This window comes from Tenrec ecaudatus, chromosome X, assembly GCF_050624435.1.
Source record: "Tenrec ecaudatus isolate mTenEca1 chromosome X, mTenEca1.hap1, whole genome shotgun sequence".
NCBI classification, from domain to species: domain Eukaryota; kingdom Metazoa; phylum Chordata; class Mammalia; order Afrosoricida; family Tenrecidae; genus Tenrec; species Tenrec ecaudatus.
The window spans coordinates 2,708,071-2,732,790 of NC_134548.1; the positions used below are offsets into that span (position 1 = coordinate 2,708,071).

Consider the following 24,720-nt stretch of genomic DNA (forward strand, 5'->3'; position numbering starts at 1 on the left):
TCATGAATTTGACCTTTTCTTGTATTCCATGCCCTAGGGAGGGTATATCCTGACTGAGAATCTTTGGATGCTATCATGACTTCATGCTAATAGCATTCCTCATCCAGATCATATATCTTTAGTTTGGGTTTGTCTTTATGTCCTTTATGTCTGAATAAATATTGTCCTCAATTTATATTTGGGATTGGGGTTTCTTCTGTACTCTAAAACATTTGCCCCAGATGCTGTCGATTCGATTTCTGTGAGTCACATCGGCATAAGGCTATAGGTACAGCTTCCATTTGCATTGTCAAGGAAGGTGTGTGGCGAAGAAGTCCTTGTTCTTACAAGATATGCCCTGTGATTTCCAGATTTGTTTCTATCACCAAGACCATATTTTCCAACTACAATTCCTTCCTTTCTCTTTCCTAATTTATTATTACAATTACCAATAATCATCTATGTCTTCTGACTACATGGTTGATCAATTTCATACTAAAATGTTTGGAAGATTTCTTCAGTTTCTTTGTTAGTGATTAGTGAGTACATTTGTTGTTTCACTGCATTAGAAGACTTTCTTGTACTCTCATAGACGTTATTTGATAACACAGATCATTATAGTTCAATATAGATCTCATAATTTCCATTTGAGGAATGCTCCGTCATTCCTCTTGAATTTGACTCTCCTGTATATTAAGCCATAGGATAGCTTGATTCAATATGCAAGCACGATATTCCTACTGATCTTTGATTTATGCACCTCCTCAGCTGTTGAGGTCACTTGCCACCCTTGGCTGCCCATCCTGGATTCCACAACCTCAGCACCCACTTGAGCCACAGGAAGTATCTAGTTTGCAATCGAAGTGTCACGTGGAAGTGTCACCAGCCTCTACCACGGTGAGTTGATAAGAGGAGTGTCCTACATTCCCCTCTTAGGAGAAAAGGAGGTCAGAGTCAGATTTAGGAGTTGTAGCACAACTACCTTGGCTATCCCAGAAGTCTGAGCAGACCCCTCCTTTTATTTACAGGTCAGGACTCCCTTTGAGGCAGATTGATCAGCATGGGCAGCAGGAAGCCACCCAAGCTCCAGGATCTTGACCTGCAGCGTGAGTTGCAGAATGAGGCCTCAGCCATGGCTCCTCCGGACTGGCTGCCTACAGACCTCTTCCCCTCCTTGTTCCTAGCAGCTGCGGTTGGGGGACACACAGAGATAGTGAAAGCCATGATGTGGTGTTGGCCTTTCATCTGGCTCCCACTAGGGGCTCTCCTGAAGTATCCTTATACTCAGCAAGACATCTTAATGGCTGCCATGGATGGTTTTGATAGTCTGCGGGCACGGAATGTTCCACCAAGGAGATCCAAATTGAGAGTGCTGGACCTAACCCTGAACCCTGACACCAACGTCTGGAAAGTGTGCTCTGTGCCCTCATCAGATGATACGCTGTCCACCCAGCCGAGAGCTATGACTCACCAAGGGAAGGATTTCAGAGCAGGGGAGACGTCTCAGCCCTTGGCCTCTATGGTGTTAATCACAGACCTGTGTTTTCTTGAAACAGGCCAGGATGAATTGCTCACCTGCCTCATTGAAAGAGTTCAGCAGGGAAGGGGTCTGCCACCCCTGGGCTGTAGGAAGTTAGAATTTATAGGTCTACCAGAACTCCCAGTTATTGAAGGGGTACTGCATGAGGTGCAGCTGGACTCTGTCCAGGAGGTGGTATTGCACTGCAGATGGGACCTGAAAACCCTCAAGTGGTTTGTACCTTACCTGGCCCACTTCACTCAGCTGAGCACACTCCATCTTTCTGGAATCATCCTGGACCCCCTTGGGTCATGTAGCAGGGAGGAAGTGGAGAAGTTACTTGAAGAGTTGACCTCTCAGCTGCTCAATCTGCATCAACTCAGGCACCTCATTCTGGAATCTGTTTATTTCATTGACGAACAACTTGACCAGATGCTCAGGTGTTTGCCGGCTCCCTTGAAGTCCCTCACCTTAAAGTACTGCGTGCCAGTGGACTCTGACATGTTTAGTCTGTGCACGAGTCCCAGCACCAGGAGCCTAAGATCCCTGGATTTGAGCGGTGTTTTCAAGGTGGCCTTAAGACATGAATTCCTCCCAAGTCTGCTCGAGAGGGTCTCAGCCACCCTGACCTACCTCAACTTAGCTGACTGTGGCATCAATGACTCTGAGCTCACTGCCTTGCAGCCTGCTCTGGGCCAGTGCTCCCAGCTCACTACCTTGCTGCTGGGTGGAAACTCAGTGTCCATGGCTGTGCTGCAGGACCTGCTTGAGCACACGTGGCCACTGTGCAGTTTCTGCTTTGTGGGGCTCCCTGTTCCTCAGCATTGCTATCGGGATCATGGAGGTCCAGTGTATCTGAGTACTCTTTCGGAGGCTTTGCGGGAGCTCGAGATGACCCTGCAGGCCTATGGGCCCCTCTCTGTAAAATTCTCTCCCAGCACAGGTAAGAGTAATTGGGATGAAATCATCATACATGTGTAAAGTGAATGTGATGACCCTCTTTACCAATTCTCAGCTCTGCTCCTGGTTTACCCTCTCACTTTTAAGACATTCCTATTTACTAAGCTAAGAAGATAATTTCGAGTTCGGTTCAAGAGGATTGGGCTATCTTTGCTAGCACAGTGTGGTCCGTTTGACTGGAAGACTACAGGAAGCATCTGCCATTAACAGCCTTACCCAGTCATTCCTTGCCGCCTTCACATCTCTTTCACAAGACATGAAAATAGATTCCCACAGCCTGGAAATGACAGAAAGGAGCATTATCCGTCCTTGAAACCCAAGCTTCCTGCCCTGGGAACCTCATAGACTCCGAGGAACGTGGACGCCAACACTCCACGAATCTCCAAGGAATTGACCCCCATGTTGAAAAGAGGCCAGTTCCTCCTACAGCAAGACAATCAGCTGACAGCCTTGCACACCCACACCTAAGCTTCTGTACGCCAACAGCTCTTTCCTGAGATGAAATAAATGTCGCTTTGTAAAACCATCCACTGTGGTATTTAGTTCTCATCTACCCAGAATATAAAAAAACATCGCCTTGACTCTGGACCTGTGAAAACGCAAAGAAAGTGGAACCGGAACGAAGCCCCGCCCCACGCTCCACGCGCCTGGCCCAGGGATTGGCGGTAAGGGGGCGGATCCCTCCAGGGAGCCCCGCCCCCCGGTCGCGCGCCCGAGCCCCGGATGGGTAGTCACGGAGGAACCAGCCAGGAAGCCCGCTGCGAGCATGCGCAGGACACCTGAGCCCAGGCGCGTGGCAATGACGAAGTTCCGCCCTCTTCAGGACTTCCGTGTGAATCCAACTTGGGCAAAGCACAGCCCCTCGTCACACTGCGCGTGCGCGTGCGCCCTGAGAAGCCTCCTTGTCTTGCAGGGTCCAGAAAGGTGGGAGGCAGAGCAATGTCCCCTGGGCTTGTTCGAATGCCATCTCTGTGCTTTCTTGGCTCCATACAGCTGTGTGCGGCAGAAGCCCCCCACACCTACCTAAACAGTAAGACAATGATGTTTGTTTGTTTTATAAACACTAATTGGTAACGCTTCTTACATAAGAGCCGTTGAGAAGAGAATATACTGGGCCCTTCTACAGAGGTCAATCCTTTAAACATGCCCAATGTGATCCAATCATCCCTGCAGTGATCCAGATAAATGCAATTGATGTGGCATGCTTGGTAACCAGGGCACTCATTCCAACCTACCAGGCAATCTGTGGGGCTTGATGAGGTCATCTACCCCTGGAGAGATCAACAGTCTGTAGGCAGCCAAGGGGGCACTTTTACTCTTTCCCATAAGTTGGCTCTATGTTGGAAGAGACAGAGTACAAGTGTGTTTGTGCTATGGGAAATGAGTTACATCAATGAATATTCATAAGGGTACTATTTTGCATATGTGACAATCTGTGTACTAAAGCCATTTCTGTAACCAATTGCTTAATCCTCTCTCATCTGCTAACTCACCTCCTCAAAATGTTCTATGTTCTATCAATCACAATGGGTGAGGTTTGATGGCTGAAAGTTTATCTCAACAGGGTTGGGTCTGGACGCTTAGGGTGTGTTCTGTTAGGATGGCATCAGCCTGGTGGATAAAATGACCAAAAAATACCATCACTTCCCTGCTGAGACCTACTGTGAACAGCCAATGATGGGGAAGCTAGCGATCTTGTGGGTGTGGTTTTATGAATTACAATGACTCTGAAAGCTCTCTAGCTTTGTTCTGGACCTGGACCCTTCCTCTGTCCTGAAGGTTTGGAGACTTGAGAGAGAATCCTGCCATTATCTCTGTATCTATGGAAATTGTTGGTCTCAACACCCTTGGGAAGAAGTTTGTCCTTTGACCTGCCATCTTGGATTCATCACCCACTGGAAATACTTGATCAAAGATAAGAGTCAAGATTAAAGTCTGAGCCTTTCTAACCTTTCCAATGGTGATTTGAAATAGGGAGTAAAAGGAAAATTATCTAAATAGTTCTGAGGTGCTAAGTGGGGAAGGTCCTAGAGGTTGAGGTGTGGCATTCCAAACTTGTCTTTCTTTGAGGCCTATGTGAATTGAGTGCATTCCATATTGCATTATGAACATATAAATATATTTGCTCTACCCAGTCTAATCAGGGTGTTGTGCTTACCCTTTATCTCCTTCACACCTCAGTACCTATTCAGGGACTTGATGCATCTTAATAGTTTGCTTTTGTGCGATGGTTCATTAAATGTATCATCTTTTTAAAATACATTTTATTAGGGGCTCATACAACTCTTATCACAAACAATACATATACATACATCAATTGTATAAAGCACATCTGTACATTCTTTGCCGTAATCATTTTCTTTTATATTCCTTTTCATTTTTTACATTTTATTAGGGGCTCATACAACTCTTATCACAAACAATACATATACATACATCAAGTGTATAAAGCACATCTGTACATTCTTTGCCTTAATAATTTTCACAGCATTTGCTCTCCACTTAAGCCCTTTGCATCAGGTCCTCTTTTAAATGTATCATCTTGCTGAGATCATGATTCTCTGTAGTGTGGCAGGTAAAGAAGGGTGTCAGTTTGGAGGATGGGCTCCAGTGTGGAGTTATTCATCTATTAATCAACTGTTGGAGGTTTCAGAACCACCGCTGTTTCCAGTTCAGAGTGATGAGAGCCTGCTCCCATAAAGACATATAATAGTGGTCCCCCAAGTAGGTGATCCCGTCCACTGAGGTGAAATGAATGGCCCATTCAGTGATACCTGTATTTTAAATAGCGGAGAAAGATGGGGCTTTCTTCTCTCATTCAGAATTACAGTCGTGGAATCCCAGAGGAGTGGTTTACTCTGTCCTGTGTGGTTTCCATTCATCTGCATTGACAGTGGCAAGAAGCTCCTTTTACTCTTTGTTTGAGAGAATGCACTTTAGTGCAAACCTTGTGCTTGCTTAATAATTATAGACAGATTCTAAGTGAGTGTTTGCTTTTAATGATGGACTTAAATATCCACTCAAGACATCAATCCTAAAATTGCTTTTAGATTCTCGATGTCGGGTGACAACTGAATAACAACTCTTCTAAATTATCAAGGCGTTTTAATGGCCGTCATTTCTGTGGACCCACAGCACTGCTGCTGAGACTCTCGTGTCTGAAGAGTAAGTTGAAGCCTTACTATTCAACCCTCTCACACCCCCACCACAAACCCTTAAAACAGAAAATTTAAGGAGGGTAGACAAACATGTCCTAGACATGTAAACCAGAGATAGCTTAGTCTTCTGTGGTCAATTCTGACCTCGTATATGAATAAGGCCCTCTTGATTACTAAGCTATTAACTGAAAGCTGTGCAGAAAATGCCTGTCTGACTATGTTTCTTTAGATAAAATCAGGCCAAGCTTTCTTGGGGTGTGAGCCTATTCCCACCTCTCTTTTCTGTGCCACATCTACCGAATGACATTCTCGATGTTCTCACTACTATAACTTGAAGGATTCCCCCTTGGGCATCATGTTTCATGTTAATATTTTAATTTTTCTCCTGAAGTTGCTCTTTGAAATATTCTGTTCAGCATTATTTCATCATTTCTTCCATTTGCTTTAGTTACATTTCTACCAATGGCAGGATTCCGAGTCTCTTAGATGTCCACTTAGGTCATTCTACCTTTTCTGTCTTGTGGAGGACGTTGCTTTCTTCATACATGATGTTATTGATGTCATCATACAGCTGGTCCAGTTTCCTGTTGCTAGTGTTCACTCAATACTATCTGTTCTTGAGATGGCCTTGCCATTCATGTGGGATGGATCTCAGGTTATATTTGTGCTCTCACGTAGTTGATTCATTTCTTCAGCTTCATGGCCCCGGCTTCATTTTTGACTGCACATAATGACCTCCTCCAAAATCTCTTAAGTTAGGGCTTAAGTCTCAACATTAACTTTTTGGATGTTATACGTAATTTTCAAATGCTAAAAACAAACCCCAAACCAAAAACCACTTCCAGATGCCTTGAGATCATGTAAAAATGAAGTAGTTCTTCTTGCCCTCAGGTAGTGTACATTGGAAATTGCATTACCTGCATGCGTCTAAAGATGGTCCAGGGAGGAGCAGTGTTTTAGGGATTTCCTGGGCGTGTCCTTGATGGACAGTACTCTAGGTTCTATAATCAGGAGTCCTACCCTAGTATCTTGCACAGATGCCTCACTTGAAAGTGCCAATATTCTAAACTCTTTAGAACATAGGATTTAGTGAAGTAAAATCCCCTCTTTGAATGGTCTGATGGTATGAAGACTTCATGGGAATGGCGACCCTAATGTGTCTGCATCTTTGTTTCCTTCATAAACGAAGGCACTTTGTCCTTAACTTATCTTTGGTGTTAGGGTCCCTTTTGTAGTGAAACACTTGTGAAACTTCTGTAGTGGATTTGATTTCCGTGGATTGTATAGGCAGAAGTCAGTCGTGCATAGCTGCCATTTATGTTGTTCAAAAAAGTTTTATGGAACGAAGGAAGAGCTGAGTCCAGCCCTGGCTATCCCATTCTCTGTGTCCCGAGATTTGAATGGCCGTGCAGCCTCACACCCCCACCTGTCCCAGAACAAGCACAAGTGCAGTTCCTTGGAGCAGGATGAGCTGCACCATCGTTATTGGAACTGCAGAAATGCAAGCGACTGGCCTCTGTGAACCACACCAGAAGGCTGGCTGAAGATGACTGGACCGGAGTGCAGAGTGAGGAGCAGGAACACAGGAAAGATGATGAAGACATGGATGTTGATATTGACGAGAAACTCCCCAAGTACTATGCCAATCAGTTGATGCTCTCTGAGTGGCTGATTGATGTCCCCGCGGACATGGGGCAGGAGTGGATTGCGGTCTTGTGTCCCATTGGAAAAATAGCGCTCATTGTGGCCTCCAGGGGTTGCACCAGCGCCTATACCAAGAGCGGTTACTGCATGGACAGGTTTCCTTCCCTCTTGCTGGGAGGCAGCAGGCAGAGCTCATGGACAGCTACAGAGGACAACATTGTGCAGTGCATTCACATTGAGGTGCAATAGACCTACTACGTTCTGGACCTGATGTGTTAGCAGGGACATCCCGTTTATGACTGCCCCACTGATTTCTGGTTCTACTGGATGCATGCGCAGTTAGCCGAGGAAGGCGACCTGGGAGAACAAACAAAGATCAATCCTTTTTAGTTTGTGGGGCCCAGAATTTCCAGTGCACAACAAGAGGCTGTGTGAGGTGCTGGCCACAGGCTTCCCTTTTGAGGTGGACGGGCTCCTCCTCTACCACAAGCAGATCCACTACATCCCGGGCAGCATCCCCCTGGTGGGCTGGCTGTGGCCTTACATGGTGCTGCTGGCCTGCCAACCACCCAGCGAGAGTACGCAAGGCACCAGCTGCAGCAAATCAGCCAGCAAAATTAATGCTGTTATTCTTTAGAGTTAGTGAATGTTGCAGGGTATCGCACTGATAAAAACATCCTGGTCAATAAAATAAAAATAGTACAATCATGCTTAAAATATTAAAGGGAACAATGATATTAATTAAAATGTTCTGATTTTGATTACATAGGAGCATATTTTAAAATAAATGACTACTGGGACTCTCTGACATGAGAGGGGGAAGGAGGCAGGTTATTCATTAGTCAGCAAGATGGCCTTAATGTGGTAATGTTTGTCTGTCCAAAGTATACTTGCAAATGTTACCTTGTGATTTCCCGAATCCTTCTATCACCAAGACCATATTTTCCAACTGTTTTCCCTACCTCATTGTTTCCTAATTTCTCACTCCAATTACCAATAATTATCTATGCCTCTTGACTACATGTTGGGTCAATTTCATACTGAAGTGATTGGAAAACTACTTCAGCTTCTACATTAGTGATTCGTGAGGAAATTTTACTCATCATTGTGTTGACTAGACTTTCTTGTACTCCCATAGATACCCCATCACCAAGAGCGTTGTAGTTCAATACAGATCTCCAAGTTTCCATTTGATGAATGCTCCATTACACCTCTTGAGTTTGCCTTTCCTGTAGAGTAAGCCTTGGGATGGTTTGATTCAATATGCAATGACCACATTTTCTACTGATCTTTGATTTATCCACCTCGCCAGCTGCTGAGGTCACTGTCCACCATCGGCCTGCCCATATTGGATTCCAAAACCTTAGGATCAACATAGACAGAGGAAGTATCTAGACTGAAATGTAAGCCTCACATGGATCTTGCGAGCCTCTCCCACTGTGAGTTGATAAGAGGAGTAACAAAGCCAGAAAGCTCCCTTCTGAGGAGCTCTGGGTGCCATGACCCAGTTGGACGGACAGGATTTTCTGTAGTTTGGTAGTGATGTAATTATATATATTTTAGAGCTCTAATGGTCTAGAGACTTTTGTGTTGGGCTGTCATCTAGAAGGTTGAGAAGGTTGAGAGTTCAAATCCACAATTTTCACCCCCGGGGAAATATGGGATTGACACTTTTCATGAAGACACAGGGACAGATGAGAGCTCTCAGCACAAGGAATCCAGGACAGATAAAACTTCAGAAGCAATCATGGGTATTGCAATACCATGGGGGTAGAGTTTTGGTGTGCACAGAAGTGGAGGACATGGGCCACCGATCACAAGGATGGATGTAGAAACCACCCCACCCTTGAGTGAGATGAACAATGCAAAAGTGAGTGAAGGAAGAGAGCAGATAGTGTAAGATGTGAAAATAATTTATAATTTATCATTAAGTCACGAGAGTGGGAGAGTGGGGGAAGGAGAGGGTTAAAGAGGAGCTGACAGCACGCGCTCAAGTAGGAAACAATGTTTTGAAAATGATGTTGGCGACATATGTACAAATGTGTATGGATTTTTATAAGAGGTGTAAGAGCTCTACCAATAAAATTATATATAAAATTATATTACTGTATATATGCAATCAAATATACCTATGCTGTAGATTCCAATGCTGTAGTTCTACGATGCCGAATATATACTCTCTAAGACAGCAAAGTCTTTAGGGTAACGGAAGTGATGCCCTGGAGGATGACTGATACCCTTCTCTGAGACAAAATGACAAAGATTTTTCTAAGGTGAATCAGAGACATAGATAAATTTTAGATGCGTGAATGTTGAGGGAGTTTGCACTTAATTCTCGCCTCAATGTAACACCAATCAGCTCTCAGGAAAACGTCCTCCTTGATGCTCCACTTCCTCAAGAGAACAGGGCTCTGATGGTACAAGTGCAGCAGCCAAGTCTAACGAAGGAACTCGTGGGTGCCTGGCTCTCAAAAGAACAATGTCAGGGTTCTTAAAGTTTACATCCCAAGAAGCAAGCACCTAAGTCGGCGCCCATTGACTTTCCGCACCTTCCCGTTCAATCCAGTGCTTGTCAATAATATAATCCCTTTCTAAATGATGGAATCGCATCGAAGCTTCAGTTGTGTACACCTGCTTTGTAGAAGGCTAGAGGGGAAAGGGGAAGCACACAGCCCATTTGCGTTCATCACAGGTGGATTACACTCCACATGACTGCCCTCTGGTCACCGTGGAGGGATGTGCACAGCCCTGTTATCTCACAGAGAACAGTGTGTATTCAGTGATTGCAACGTCGCTGTTGTTCCGTGTCATTGAGTCGACTCCGATGCACAGGGACCCCATGCACGACAAAAGTAAAGCCTGCACAGTCATGTTCCATCCTCACGACTGTAAGTTTCAGGCCCTTGTTGTAGCCACTCCATCCATCCATCGCATCAAGGAACTTCTTTAGTCTCCCTGTGTTTCTCCAGGGACTGATCTCTTTCCAAAACCTGTCCAAAGTATGTCAATTGAAATCCCATCATCCAAGCCTGTAAGCAGCAATGTGGTCACATTTCTTTCAAGATAGACATGCTTGTCCGTTTGACACACCTCTGCTGATAAGAAATCATCCACTATGCAGGATTCTCATTTTACAAATGGAACATAATTAAAGGATAGCCATTAATCACAAAATAATATGTAATCATGCTATGTGAAATATTTATTTCTAATAACAAATAGATGACATTTGGTCTTGTAACATGGTGTAGCATGGGTCTTCACACCGGGCACTAGTATGTGGGCGTATGTGCATCAGGCAGACACCCCAGGGGACGAATAGAGGAGCGGTGTCTCTGTTTCTAAGACCTTCCAAAATATGTGTTTTCCAATGGTCTTAGTCGACACCTGTGAAAGCATCGCTCAACCACTAAAGGGGTAGCAACCCATAGGTTGTCAACCTGTCATGTTCAACGGGGAGGAAAATAGAGATCTGTCTTAATGTGTACTGCAGTTTGGCAAGGAGGTGGAAGGAAGGGATGCAATCGCGCTGAGTTTGGTGCATTTTATTTTTTATGAGACAACGTGGGATCCTGGAACGGATCTACAGGGCACTCCCAGCAGGTGCTCCACAGAGAAGTACATGTTCCATGCTCCCGGCACTAATTACGCCCTCAGAAACCATGGAGGGGTGGTGCACATCATGGGATGCTGCACTGTATCAATGGTTTATCTATTGGGATCCAAACCAGAAGATCACGGTTTGAACATCAGCCTTTCTGTTTTGCAGGAGCTGCATGCATTCCAGGATGTGTTCATCCGAGTGCATTCAGTTGCTCTACTCAGCATAAAGAGGGTATAGAGATATGGGGAGGCTTGCTATTCCGTAAATCTTTCTGTCCTCGTGGCCTTTGAACCTGAGTTTGTTTTGTGATATTGTCTTGTGAAATAGCGTGGCTTCCATGAATAGATCTGTTGGAATGGAATCGTGTGTGAAGACATTCCTTAGTAAAAGAATTCAGGGTGGGATAGTGCACCTTAGTCCCTCCTCGATTTTTGTCACGTGGATGTCCGGGGAATTTCCAGAGGTGTCGATCCAGATCATTTCATGTCCCAAGAGATTTTAGGGAAGTGAGCAGAGAGAAGCATGATCTTTCTCCAGCAAGAAAGGAGGTGGGGAGATCAGGATCTGTCCAGGGCTGCTCTGCTGGCACATCCAAGCTCTCATCCTCCACAACACCAAGGAAATAGAAGGAAAGCAAGTTTCTCTGAGATGTGGCTGATCAGAACTGTCGTCTCTCATGGGATTCAAGGACAACACAGCCTGATGATAGAACACATAGCTGTCTACAGCCAGGAAAGGAGTGAGGGTCAGGGTGTGTCTCTGGATTGGGAATCCTTTTGCAGCGAGCTTCGTAGATCCAAGTTAAGGCAGATGCTAAAATACCGTCAGATTTCCCAGACAGGTCACACTCTCATATATTACCAGTTGCCTAGGAAATGGCCCCAGCCCCAACAGAAAAACAGAGCATTCTCCTCTGGTTGATGCCCTGAATTTGGACTTCACACAACTTAATAAGACAATTACTTCTGGTTGGTCATGCTTCTTTCACTAGTGAAAGGATTAAGGATCTTAGGCAAAGCCCTTAATCCCTTAAAATCCTCTGTGGTGCAGTGAATTACTTGGGGTCACAGAGAACAATAGGTTTTTGAAGAGAAACTGATGAGGATCACTATTGTTCTGAGAAAGGAAAGGAAGAGGGAATTCTGGACAGGATTCAGTTGTAAGTGATTATTACAAAGGTTAATTGTGATGGACAAAGCCCTGATCTCTCAACACAAAGATTGGTCAATGTCACCAAGTTCACTCAAGGGCATCAACTCCATTCCAACCCAGCAACGCCATGGGGCAAAGAAGTAAACCTCTAGTCGGGGAATTCTTTTATTTCATCATCATATGTGATTGCAATTTTTGTCAGGACTGAGGTTATAGTTCTGTTCCCTGGAAAATATATGGATCAAATAAGAGGGAGAAATAAAATTCACAAACAAGAAGAACTGAAATCAAAATACAACACCACCACAAAAAGCACTCAATGACGTACTGTGAGAGAAATATCAATGACAACCACGCACAAATCTGCTCACAAACACCAACACACACACACACACACAGAGCCACACTCCGTGCAGTAATGTCATACATGAAGAACAAAGAAACTTAACACATATACTTACACACTCTTACACAACATGCACAAATATAAAGCAAAATTTCTGGAATATATATATATCAATAACTTCACCCAAGGTCAATGGACTAATTCTAAAGTTAACAGAATGAGAGAAGCAGATGAGTCAGAAAACAATCTATTAAATGCTACATCATGCTTCCTCATAACTCATACACCCAGACCTGAAACTACTTAAAACCAGAGGCCCCCCAAAAGCATATGAAGCATAGAGCAACCAGAGGAAAGCCGGGACAGCACTATTGATAAGTGTTTAACTGAATAGCAGATGAAAGGAGACCTAGACCAGGGAGCTTCTCTGGACGTGCCGTTCCTGCCTGGTGAACCTCCTTGACCCAAGGTAAGTCTGAGACCCAAACACACAGTGCTCGCCAATGGAGGTCCAGCGCAGAGATGTTGCAAAGCGAAAAGGAAGACACCCCAGAGCACACAGGGAGAGTCTTCTCCTGCAGGTGATGCCCTAGATTTGGATTCCAGCTACCTAAACAGAGGGACCTCTTACGTTGGTCATTTTAAGAACCCTAATTGGTAATGTTTCTCCCATCAGAGCACTTGAAACGAGAATGCAGAGGGCTCTTTCAGAAGTCAATCCTTGAAGCACGGCCAGTGTGACCTAATAATCCCTACTGTGCTCTACGGACATGCAATTGAGGTAGCGTGTTTGGTAATCCACTGGGGTGCTTACCACCAAGTCACTGGTTCAAAGCTCTCAGCCAATCTGAGGGACTTGATGAGGCCTCTACTCCTGGAGACATCGACAGTCATTAGGAAGCTAAAGAGGCACTTCAGTTCTTTCCCATAGTTGATTCCTAGTTGGAAGAGGCACAGAATACAAGTAATTTTGTGCTTTGGGAAATTAATTACACAGATGGATATTCCTAAGGACAAAAACCTGTCGCAAATGTGAGATTCTGGGCTCTAGAGCCATTTCTGCTTAATCCGATTGCTTAATCCACTCTCAGCAGCTAACCCACTCCTCAAAGTTTTCTATGTTGTGTCAATCACAGTGGGGAAGGTGTGATGGCTGAGAGTTTGAGTCACCAGGGCCGGGTCCAGATTCTAAGGGGTTGGTTCTTTTCAATAGCATCAGCCTTGTTGATGGGATTTCATAAAATGCCCTCAATTCCAAGCTGAGACTTACTGTGAACAGCCAATGAGGGGGAAGAGAGCTACCTTGTGGGTGTGGCCTCATGATTTAAAAGGTCTCTCTGAGAGCCGGGTACCTTTGTTCTGGACCTGGACCCTTCCTCTGACCTGAAGGTTTCGGGACTTGGGACAGAATCTTGCCATTGTTCCTGCTTCTCTGGACGTTGTCAGTGTCAACACCCTTGAGGAAGAAGGCTGCCATTGGACCTGCCATCTGGGATTCATCATCCACTGGATCTACTTGATCAAGGATAAGAGTCAAGACTGAAATCTGAGCCTTGTTAGCCTCTGCAACGGTGAGTTGGACTAGGGAGTAGCATGAAAACTGTCTAAAGTGGTTCTGAGAATCTCTGTGCGGAGGGGCCTAGATTTGATGTCCGGGTTCCAAGCTTGTCTCTCGGAGCCCTCTGGGAAGTGAGTGCCTCGAACGTGTTGCCATTCTTGCCTCTAAAGAGCGCTTTGTCCGTGTGTGCTAGCATGGTACATCTCAAGAGGGACTACAGGGGATGGATAGATCGTTAGCATTACAGAATTGATACATAGCTTAAATCACTGAATCTGAAACTGGTGATTTCCAGCATAAATGCCCACTGATTCACAATCAAGAATCAATTGACAACAGAAAGTAAAACAGAATTATTTCTATTATGTGTTCTGAGACAGACTAGCAGTCGCCACTATATGCCATCTTGTGGACTGCTGAGTGACCTGCCACCTTCACTCTCCCATCATGGAGAGTCCACCTAGTGATTGGTTTTTGGTTTTGGTTTGTTTTTTTAAAATAATTTCTCTGGGGGCTCTTACAACTCTTCTCATAACCCATACAACCATTAATTGGGTAAAGCACATTTGTTATATTTGTTGCCATCATCATTCTAAAACATTTGCATTCTACCTGAGCACTTAATGTCAGTTCCTCATTTTTCTCTCTCCATCCCCACCCCCCGCCCTCATGACCCCTTGATAATTTATACATTATTATTATTTTCTCATATCTTAGATAGTCCGATGTCTCTCTTCACCCATTTTCTGTCGTCATTCGCCCAGGGAGGAGGTTATCTGTGGATCCTTGTAATCGGTTCCCCTTCTCTACCCCACTTTCCCTCCCCCCCTCCCAGTATCACCACTCTCAGCACTGGTCCTGAAGTGGTCATCTTCCCTGGATTCCCTGTGTTTCCAATTCCTATATGTACCCTTCTACAGATACTATGGTCCAGCCAGATTTGTAAGGTAGAATTGGGGCCATGATAGTGGCAGAGAGGAAGCATTTAAGAACTAGAGGAAAGTTGTATGTTTCATCCTTGCTGCATCGCACCCTGACTGGCTCGTCTCTTCACTACAACCCTTCTGTTGTCATCGCTGTGTTCTCTTTTGTCACTTTGTCTTGCTATGATTGTATTTTTGGTAAGTATTTTATCTCTTCAGCTCTCTCTAGATGAGATTGGCTAGATGAACAGTGTGGAGGAGAAAACAATTGGTCTGATAGTTCTGGGTTGGGGTGGAGAGGACAGACAGTGATTGGTTTTAAAGTGCGCTCTTATGTTCTACAGATCAGAACATTGTTCTCAATAATGTTGATTTTTGATGCATAACCAGGATATTGCTATTTTTATTTTATTAACCAGGATGTTATATCAATGTTTTACCATGTAAGGCTTCACTAACTCTATAGAATATTAACATCCATTTTGCTTTGAGGTTCTGTCCTCTGTTGATTGAGTCTTAGACAAATGATGTATGAGTGTTTAACCTTTAAAGATGGACTCAAATGTCCACTTGGGACTGCAACCAAAGAGTCACCTTTAGCTGATAATCGAATAAAGACTCTTGTAAATCACCACGGCGTGATCATGGCTGTCATATATTTGAAACAACCAAACTTCTGCCAAAATGCTCATGTCTGAAGGGCAAGTTTAAATCTTAGTCTTCAAACTCCCGGGGGGCCCTAAACACCACGTCCCACAAATGAAGAGATTGTAAGGAGGACAGACTCTATATTAACCGTTGTCTATATACTTTTCATCGGATAATGTCAGGCAAAGCTTTCTTGGGCAGCGAGCCTACTCCCACCTCTCCTTTCTCTACCACATCTAGAGAATGACGTGCTCTGTCTTCTCACTCTTATAACTTTGATGACTTAGCCCCGGGCAGCATGTTTCCCTCTAATACTTCAGTTTGTCTTTGAATTGTTCTGTTAGCTCGTTCTTTCATCAATTCTTCCATTTGCTTTAGCTATGATTTTCCCAGTGGCAACATTCAGAGTCTCTTGATGTCCACCTTGGTCATTCTTCCTTTTCTGCCTTGTGAAGGATGTTGTTCTCTTCATAGTGATATTATTGATGTCATTCCACAGCTGGTCCAGTTCCCTGTAGTTAGTGTTCAGTTACCCCTACCTGTTCTTGAGATGGTCTTGACATTCATGCGGGATGTGTCTCAGGTTATATTTGAACTCTTGTGTATTGGATTCACATCTTCAGCTTCATGGTTTCAGCTTCATTTTTGACTGCAGATAACGAGCTCCCCCAAAATCTCCTTTATGTTAGTGGTTAAGTCTTAACATTTCCTTTTTGGGAGGGTAAACATGACATTGAAATGCAAAAAAACAACCAAAAAAACCCCCAGTACCTATAAGTCTTTTATTAAATTCCTTGAGATCATGGAACAATGAAGTAGATCATCTAGCCCTCGGGGAGAGTGAATTGGAGAGTGGATTACCTCCACCCTCCGACAGGCATTCCTGGGAGGAGCAGTCTCTGCAGATTGACTGGGTGTGTCCTTGATGGATAGTCCAGTACTGGAGGTTGCATAGTCAAAAGGCAGAGCCTAGCCCTGTTGCTTAGGCTGCCTTCTTTCAAAGGATCAATCATCTAAGCTCCATAGAGCCTAAAATATGCTTTTTAGTCTTGGCCATCTTTGGGCTTCCATAATCCCTCCTCCTATTGTGATTAACGAGCTTCCAATGATTCAGGAACTTGACAGTTTCCTGTATTGCATGACTTAGTGACTGAATATCCTGACTGAATCTTTGGACTCGACTATGGCTTCATGCTAATAGCATTCGTCATCCAGATCATGTATCTTTGGTTTCATTTTGCCTTAATATCATTTATGACAGTCCATGTTTTGCTTAATTGACATTTTGCATTGGGGTCTCTTCTGTACCCTAATACATTTACCACAGACGAAGTCTATTTGACTTCTGTGAATCACATCATCAGAGAAAGTCAACATGTGGAGCTGCCATTTGCATTGTTAAAGCAGGTGTGTGTGGAGAAGAAGTCATTGGCCTTGCAAAATTTACCCTGTTATTTCCAGGTTTCTTTCTATCACCAAGATCATATTTCCTGTCCTCCTCTCCTTCCTCTCTGTTTCCTAATTTACTACTGCAATCACCTATCATCATCTCTGCCTCTTGACTACGCGGGTGATCTATTTCATACTGAGGGGGCTTGAAGAATCCTTCAGTTCTTTTGTTTAGCGATTGGTGAGCCAATTTGACTGTTCACTCTATTGACAAGATTTTCTTTTTTAAAAAAAAGTTTTATCAGTGGCTCATACACTGTCATCACAATGCATACATACATCAATTGTGTAAAACACATCTGTACTTTAATTCCCCTCATCATTCTCAAAGCATTTGCTCTCCACGTAAGCCCTTCGCATCAGGTCCTCTTTTTTCCCATTTCTTCCCCGTTCCCCACTCCCTCATGAGCCCTTGATAATTTTTAAATTATTTCTTTGTCATATCTTGCCCTGTTCGGTGTCTCCCTTCACTCCCTTTTCTGTTGTTCGTCCCCCAGGGAAGGTCACATGTAGATCCTTGTAATCGGTTTTCTTTTTCCAACCCACTCTCCCTCTACTCTCTCAGTATCACTACTCACACCACTGGTCCTGAAGGTATCACCCGCCCTGGATTCCCTGTCACTCCAACTCCTATATGCACCAGTGTACTTCCCCTGGTCTAGCCAGAATTTTTTTTTCACACGTGTTCAATGAAGTTTTATTAGTAGGGAAGTCAGGAATCAGGATCCCAGGAGAGAAGTGAGGCCATTTCAGATCTTCCCGGGAAATGTGCCTTGTGCCCGGCGGTCATCCCAGGCGGTCACCCAGGAAATGGGGCAGAGGGACTTGTACACGCGCTGATACCACTGACACACGGAGACGTCGCCCCCTTTGGCATTCATCGCCTTCTCACAGCGGTGGAAGTCCAAGTAGTTCTGCCAGCAGTTCCTTGTTTGGTTCTGGTTGGGGAAGCGGCTGTCAAAAGGCGCAGTTCGGTAGTTCTTGATTTTGGTCTTGATGTCTTCTGCCATGGTGGTGACTCCTAAAGCGCGCCCTCAAATCGCAGGCAGCTCAATCGGTCTAGCCAGAATTACAAGGGAGTATTCGGATCATGATAGTGGGATTAGGGGGAGTGGAGGGAAGCATTTAGGAACTAGAGGAAAGCTGTATTCTTCATTGGTGCTACAACCCACCCTGACTGACTCATCTCCTCCCCTATTGACGAGACTTTCTTGTCCTCCCATAGATATTATCCCGAAACAGAGAGCATAGTAGTACAATATAGATGTAAAATTTCCATTTGAGGAATGCCCAGTCATTCCTTCTGAATTGATCTCTCCTGCACAGTAAGCCATAGGATTGTTAGATACAATGGGCAACCACCATACTTCCTACTGATCTTTGATTTATGCATTTCCATAGCTGCTGAGGTCACTGCCCACCATCGGACCTGCCTATCTTGGATTCTACAACTCGAGGACCCACTTGAGTCTGCAAAAGTATCCAGTTGGAAAACTTTCCAGCACCTACCTTGCCAGCCTCTACCACTGTGAGTTCATAACAGGAGTGGCATAGCCAGGAAGCTTCCCTCTGAGGAGCTCAGGCAGGCAGGTTCCGGGTTTTAAACTGCTGGGACAATCCGTGTGGCTGTCCCAGAAGTATGAGCACACCCCTCTTTTTATTCACAGGTCTGGACTCTCTGTGGAGCTGATTGTTCAACATGAGCAGCAAGAACCCACCCAGGCTCCTGGACCTGGCCATCCAGAGTGTGTTGCAGGATGAGGCCTCAGCCATTGCTGCCCTGGAGTGGCTGCCCACAGAGCTCTTCCCCCCGCTGTTCATGGCAGCTGTCATTGGGGGACACGGAGAGACAGTGAAGGCCATGGTGGGGTCCTGGCCTTTTATCCGGCTCCCACTAGGGGCTCTCATGAAGTCTTCGCATTCTCACCAGGACATCTTAAAGGCTGCCCTGGATGCTTTTGACATCCTGCTTTCCCCAAAGGTTCCCCCCAGGAGATGCAAGCTGAGAGTGCTGGATCTATGCCTGGACACTGACACCAACTTCTGGAAAGTGTGGTCTGGAACCGAATCCATTGCCTCTGTGACCTCATCAGAGGATCCAGTGACCACCCGTCCCTGGACTCTGACCCACACCAGGCAGGATTCCAGAACAGGGGAGAAGCCTCAGCCCTTGGCCTCCGCCATGTTCCTCACAGACCTGCGTGTCCTAGAGACAGGCCCAGATGAAGTGCTTACCTTCCTCATGGAAAGGGCCCAACAGGGAAAGGACCTGCCCAATCTGTATTGTAGGGAGCTAGAGTTTGTTGGTGTCCCACCACTTCCCGTTATGGAGGAGATCCTGAAGGCGGTGCAGCTGGGCGATGTGCAGGAAGTGGTGTTGCATTGCAGATGGGACCAGCACACCCTCGACTGGTTTCTTCCTTACCTGACCCATATGGGTCAGCTTCACACACTTCACCTCACGGGAATAATCCTGGAGCCCCCGGTACCAGATCGCATGGCTAAGGTGGAGGAGCTACTTGAAAAACTGACCTCTCAGCTCCTCGGTCTGCATCAGCTCCAGCACCTCATCCTGGAATCGGTCTTCTTCAGGGATGAACAGCTCGGCCAGCTGCTCAGAAGTCTGTCAGCCCCCTTAGAGTCCCTCACCCTCTCGTACTGCGTGCCTGTGGACTCGGACATGAGTAGTCTGTGCTCGTGTCCGTGCACCAGCCTCCTCAGGTACCTCGATCTGAGTGGTGCGCTCAGTGCAGGCTTTAGCTGTAGATTCCTCCCAAGTCTGCTAGGGAGGGTCTCAGCCACCCTGACCCACCTGGACTTAGCTGACTGTGAATTTGATGACTCTGAGCTCCGTGCCTTGCAGCCTGCTCTGGGCCACTGTTCCCTGCTGAGCACCTTGGCGTTGGGTGGAAACCCCGTCTCCTTGGCGGCCCTGCAGGGCTTCCTTCGTCACACTTGGCCACTGTGCAAGTTCTCCCTTCTGGAGCTGCCTGTCCCTCAGGATTGCTATGAGGTTTTCCAAGTGTCTCTGTGCCAGGATTCTCTTGTAGAGGCAATGCAGGCGCTCAGGGAGACCCTGCAAGCCTATGAGCCTCTCTATGTAAGCTTTGCTGGCAGCACTCCTGACAGAGATTGGGATGCAATCATCATTCACGTAGACAGCTTACCTTCCATACCGTGTTTTCTCAATCCTCACCATTGATTCTGAGTTTCTACCCCATTTGTCGAATGTTCATGTTTCTGATGTATACGGGATCATTTGGGACTAGGTTCATGATCATGACATGATCTGTACTATGATAATATGGCCACAAGGAAGTGGAGATTACAGGAGGCGTCTCACATTGGCAACTTCACCCCAGACCATCATTGCTGGCTTCACATCTCCTAAAAATGAACAGAGAGGCCAGCAGACAGATAGGTGCAGAGTACCTTCATGAGAGGACAGGCAGAGCACAGCCTGCGTTTGAAACGGAAGGTGCCTTCCTGCCTTGGGAACCTCCTGGGATCTGGAACGTCGATTCCAAGACTCATGGAGATGCCGCAGGGAGAGGAGCACTCCAGACCACTCCCTCCCGCTACAGATGATCAACTGAAAACCTGTTTTGCATTTCTCCAAACCCATTCTCCTTGCCTAACCTACAATAAAATAAACTACCCTTTGAAAAGCTCTCACCTGTGATCTTCACTTCTGCTCCTGACTGACTTAAGAAATTAAGTGTTCATCGCCTGGGAGGTGCTTATTCATTCCAGCAGAAGAGGACATGGGGAATGCCCGATTCGGTGCTGTGCCTGAGTAGTGGGCTGTGTTGGTCTATGAATCATCAATTGGAGGTTTGAAAACCACCCTCTTCTCCAATGGAGGAAGGTGAGCGTCTGACACCGAAAGACAGAGAGCCATTGATTACCCACGTAGCCGACACTGCCCGTGCCAGAAAATGGAGTGACTCACTTGGTGTCAATGCAGACAAATACACTTTCATACAGAAACATAAATAAAGCAGGGGTAGCGATGTTGATAGGAAGAATAAAAGAAGAAAGGAGACCAGGATCAGGGTGCTTCTAACGACATGCAGTCCCCACCTGGTCAAACTCATAGGCACATGGTAAGACTGAGGCTCAGACACACCGTGCTCTCCAACGGAGGTCAGTGCCCAATATGCTGCAAGGAAAAAGGGAAAGGACCTCAGAAGACATAGGGAGGGAATCTCCTCTTCCAGGAGATGCCCTGAATTTGGATTCCACCTGCTAAGCAGAAAGACCATTAATGTTGGTTGTTTTAAAAACCCTAATTATTGATGTTCCTCTAATTGGAGCACTTGAGAAGAGAGAGATTCAAAACCACCAGCTTTTCCAATTCATAGAAATGAGAGTCTGCTCCCATCCAGATATATAACGGTGTTTCCCAAAGTAGGTGGTCCTGCCCACTGAGTGAAATGGAGTTGTCCCTTCAGTGATTCCCATATTTAATAAAGGGTGGAGAGATGACACTCTTCTCCCATGAAAGTAGAGTCCTTAATGGAGTAAGATCCCCTTTCTCAGGTTAAGCATGCAGTTAACAGTCCACAATGCTTAACCAATTTAACACCAGGGCACTTCTGCTAAAATATTTACTGGTAAAATGATCAAGGGTGGCAGGCAAGATCCTGAATCCCTCAACATCGTTTTCAGCGAAGTGACATTGTAGAGATAGCTCTTCTAGTCATAGTTTTCCAGGGAGAAAGTAATGACATCCGCATACATGTTCTGAGTAAGGAAAGGTTGGCGGAATTATTGATAGAATTCGGTTGTAAGGGATGAAGAGGATTGATTGTGATCGTAAGAGCTTTGACCTCTGACATGGGGGTTGATCAACTTTACCATCATCATTCACTGACACCAAGTCCATTCCAGCTCAGCAAACCTGTAGAACAAATGAACTACAAAACAGCACTCCATCATGATGGAGAAATAAAGGTATTCCCAGAGAAGGAGAAATGAAGGTAAAGCACAAAAAAACAAGATCACCACTCTAAAACACACTCAACGAAGTAACCTGGCCGAAAAATCAAAAACACATAAATCAGAAACCAGCAAACAAGACATTTCCTCACAAAAACCAACACACAGAGCGACACCCAAAGCAACCCTGCAATACAAAAAGAACAAAGACATTAAACAGCACACATACACTCTCAAACACAACATTCACAAATATAAGGAAAAATGACACACACACACACACACATATAAATAATCTGACTGAATGTAAGTGACTAAACAAACCAGGAAAGAGAGAGAGAGAAGTAGATACATCTGAAAACAAAATCTATCAGATGCTGTCTACAAGATACCACACCTCAGAAACACACATGAACAGACTAAAATTCAGAGACTGGACAAAAGTAAACCAAGTATACAGCAGCCAAAAGAAAGCAGGAGGACTAAGATTAAGAGGGAGGTAGCTGACAGTAACCAAGCAAGAAGACCTGGATCAGGGTGCTTCCCTGGACCTGCAGGATTCCTGCTGAATTCAAGGTAAGGCTGATGCCCAGACACCCAGTGCTCTCCAAGGGAGGACAGGAACACAGATGTTGCAAGGGACCAAAGATCTGACCCCGGAACAACAGGGAGAGAGCCTGATGCGCTGGATTTGGTATCTACCCACCTAAATAATAAAACAATTCAGTTTGGTTTGCTTAAACACACCCCCACCCCCTCTCCATTGGTGATGCTTCTTTCAGAATCTCACTTGAGAATTGAGAGTGTGTACTGGCCTCTTCTCCCCAGATCAATCCTTCAAAGACACCCAGAGTGATTCAATAATCCCTACTGTGCTCTGGAGAGAGGCAGTTGAGGTGGCATGTTTGGTTAGGGATTAGTCTGCTCACCACCAGGTCACACATTTAACCCCATCAGTCAATCGGTGGGACTTGATGGTGTCATCTACTCCTGGAAAGATGAGCAGTCCTTAGAAGACCAAAGAGGGACTTCTACTCTTTTTCACATGTTAGCTCTAAGTTTGAAGAGACATAGTGGGTGTAAGTTTGAACTATGGAACATGAGATGCACAGATGAACTCTCTGAATCACAGTGGGTAAGGTGTGGTGGCTGAGTGTTTGTGACAACATGGTTGGGTCAGGAGTCCAAGGGGTTACTTCATTATGGTGGCATCAGCCTGGTTGATGAAATTTCAAGAAATGCCATCACTTCCAAGCTGAGACCTACTGCGAACAACCAATGAGGAAGAAGATAACTTCTTTGTGGGTGTGGTCTCATCATTGAAAAAAGCTCCCTGAAAGCTCTGTAGCTTGGTTCTGGACTTGGACCCTTCATCTGACCTGAAGGTTTGGGAACTTGGGGCAGAATTCTGCCATCATTCCTTCTTCTCTGGATGTTGTCAGTCTCAACACCCTTGAGGAAGAAGGCTTCCATTGGACCTGCCATCTGGGATTCACCATCCACTGGATCTACTTGATTACGGGTAAGAGTCCAAGACTGAAATATGAGTCTTGTCAGCCTCTGAAACTGAGTTGAAATAGGGAGTAAGAAGAAAATTCTCTAAGTGGTTCTGAGGAATTAAGTGGGGAGGGACCTAGGGGTTCAAAAACGGGGTTCCCAGCTTGGACCTCTTGGAGGCCCATATGAAGTGAATTTATTCAACATTGAATTTTGAATATATGGATGTGTTTGCTCTGCTCCATATAATCAAGGTAAACAGATTAATGTGTCCTGCTCACCCTCAATCCCCTTCACACCTCAGAATCTATTCAGGGACTTGATGTGTCTTAATATCTTGTCTTTGTGCAATGGTCCATTATGTGTATCAACTTGCTGGGTTCAGGTGCTCCGTAGTGTGGCAGGTATGTAAGGATGTCAGTTTGGGAGCTGGGCTCCAGTGTGGGCTTATTCAGTGTGGGCTATTAATCAAGAGTTGGAGGCTTCAAAACCACCAGACTCTGCAGTTCACACCGATCACAGTCTGCTCCCATAAAGACAGACAGCAGCATTAACTCAATGTGTCTTGACAGCCATCTTCCACTAAGTCCTGAAGGTTCCCAGGACAGGGACCTTGGGTTCCACGCACATTCCCTGATCCTGCCTGTCCTCTCCTGAAGAAGCTCAGCAAATGGTCTCCTGGCCTCTCTTTCTTTCTATGTCGTATAGAAAACAGTTTTGGAGCCAGCAGGGTTTGACCTGGGTAACGGTGGTGCTGTTAGCTGCATCCTGTAATCTTCATTCAAAATGACCACTTGTCACAGGAAGAAACAGAACCAAAGCTAACCCTCCTATATCTGTGCCATGAGAACTTAATCTGGATGCTCACCGGTCTTTTTATATTCAGCTGTGGTTGAAGTGAATACTGCCCCCTTGTATTAGTAACAGGTATGTGAAAAAAAACAAGGAATGGTAAATCCGGAAATTCTAATGAACTGTATTGACAGGAAGATGCCATTGATCGTCTTTCGTACTAGTAAAGCTATTGTTATATATTATTTTCATTATCAAACCATCCCATGACAATGGGCCGAGTAGAACAAAACATTAAGAAAAGGAATATAATGAGTTTCTACAGTACGGTTTACCTCAATAATTGAAGCAGGATTTGAGAAACTGTCGTGTGCTATTTGTTGTGATGTTCTATCCGCCGAATCTATGAAGCCGAACAAACTAAAATGCGCTTTTGAAAACAAGCTTCTGAGCTTTGCCGCCAAGGATACCGACTATTTTAGAAGCAAAGCTGATGGGCTCCAGCAAGCCAGCTTTGACGCTGGTGGCAAATACTGCAAAGAAAACGTAG

The 24,720-nt window shown here is 45.2% G+C and overlaps 1 protein-coding gene and 1 pseudogene across 1 annotated transcript; one reads left to right on the forward strand and one right to left on the reverse strand.

Moving 5' to 3' along the window:
* The first annotated feature begins 2,389 nt into the window (after positions 1–2,389).
* On the forward strand, positions 2,390–12,027 carry LOC142434804 (snurportin-1-like; annotated as a pseudogene).
* A 5,662-nt stretch (positions 12,028–17,689) lies between these two features.
* LOC142434002 (cytochrome c oxidase subunit 6B1-like) lies at positions 17,690–17,990 on the reverse strand. Its single transcript, XM_075538654.1, has one exon. The coding sequence runs from the start codon at positions 17,948–17,950 to the stop codon at positions 17,690–17,692; it is 261 nt and encodes an 86-aa protein (XP_075394769.1). The 5' UTR covers positions 17,951–17,990.
* Between the last annotated feature and the right edge of the window lie 6,730 nt (positions 17,991–24,720).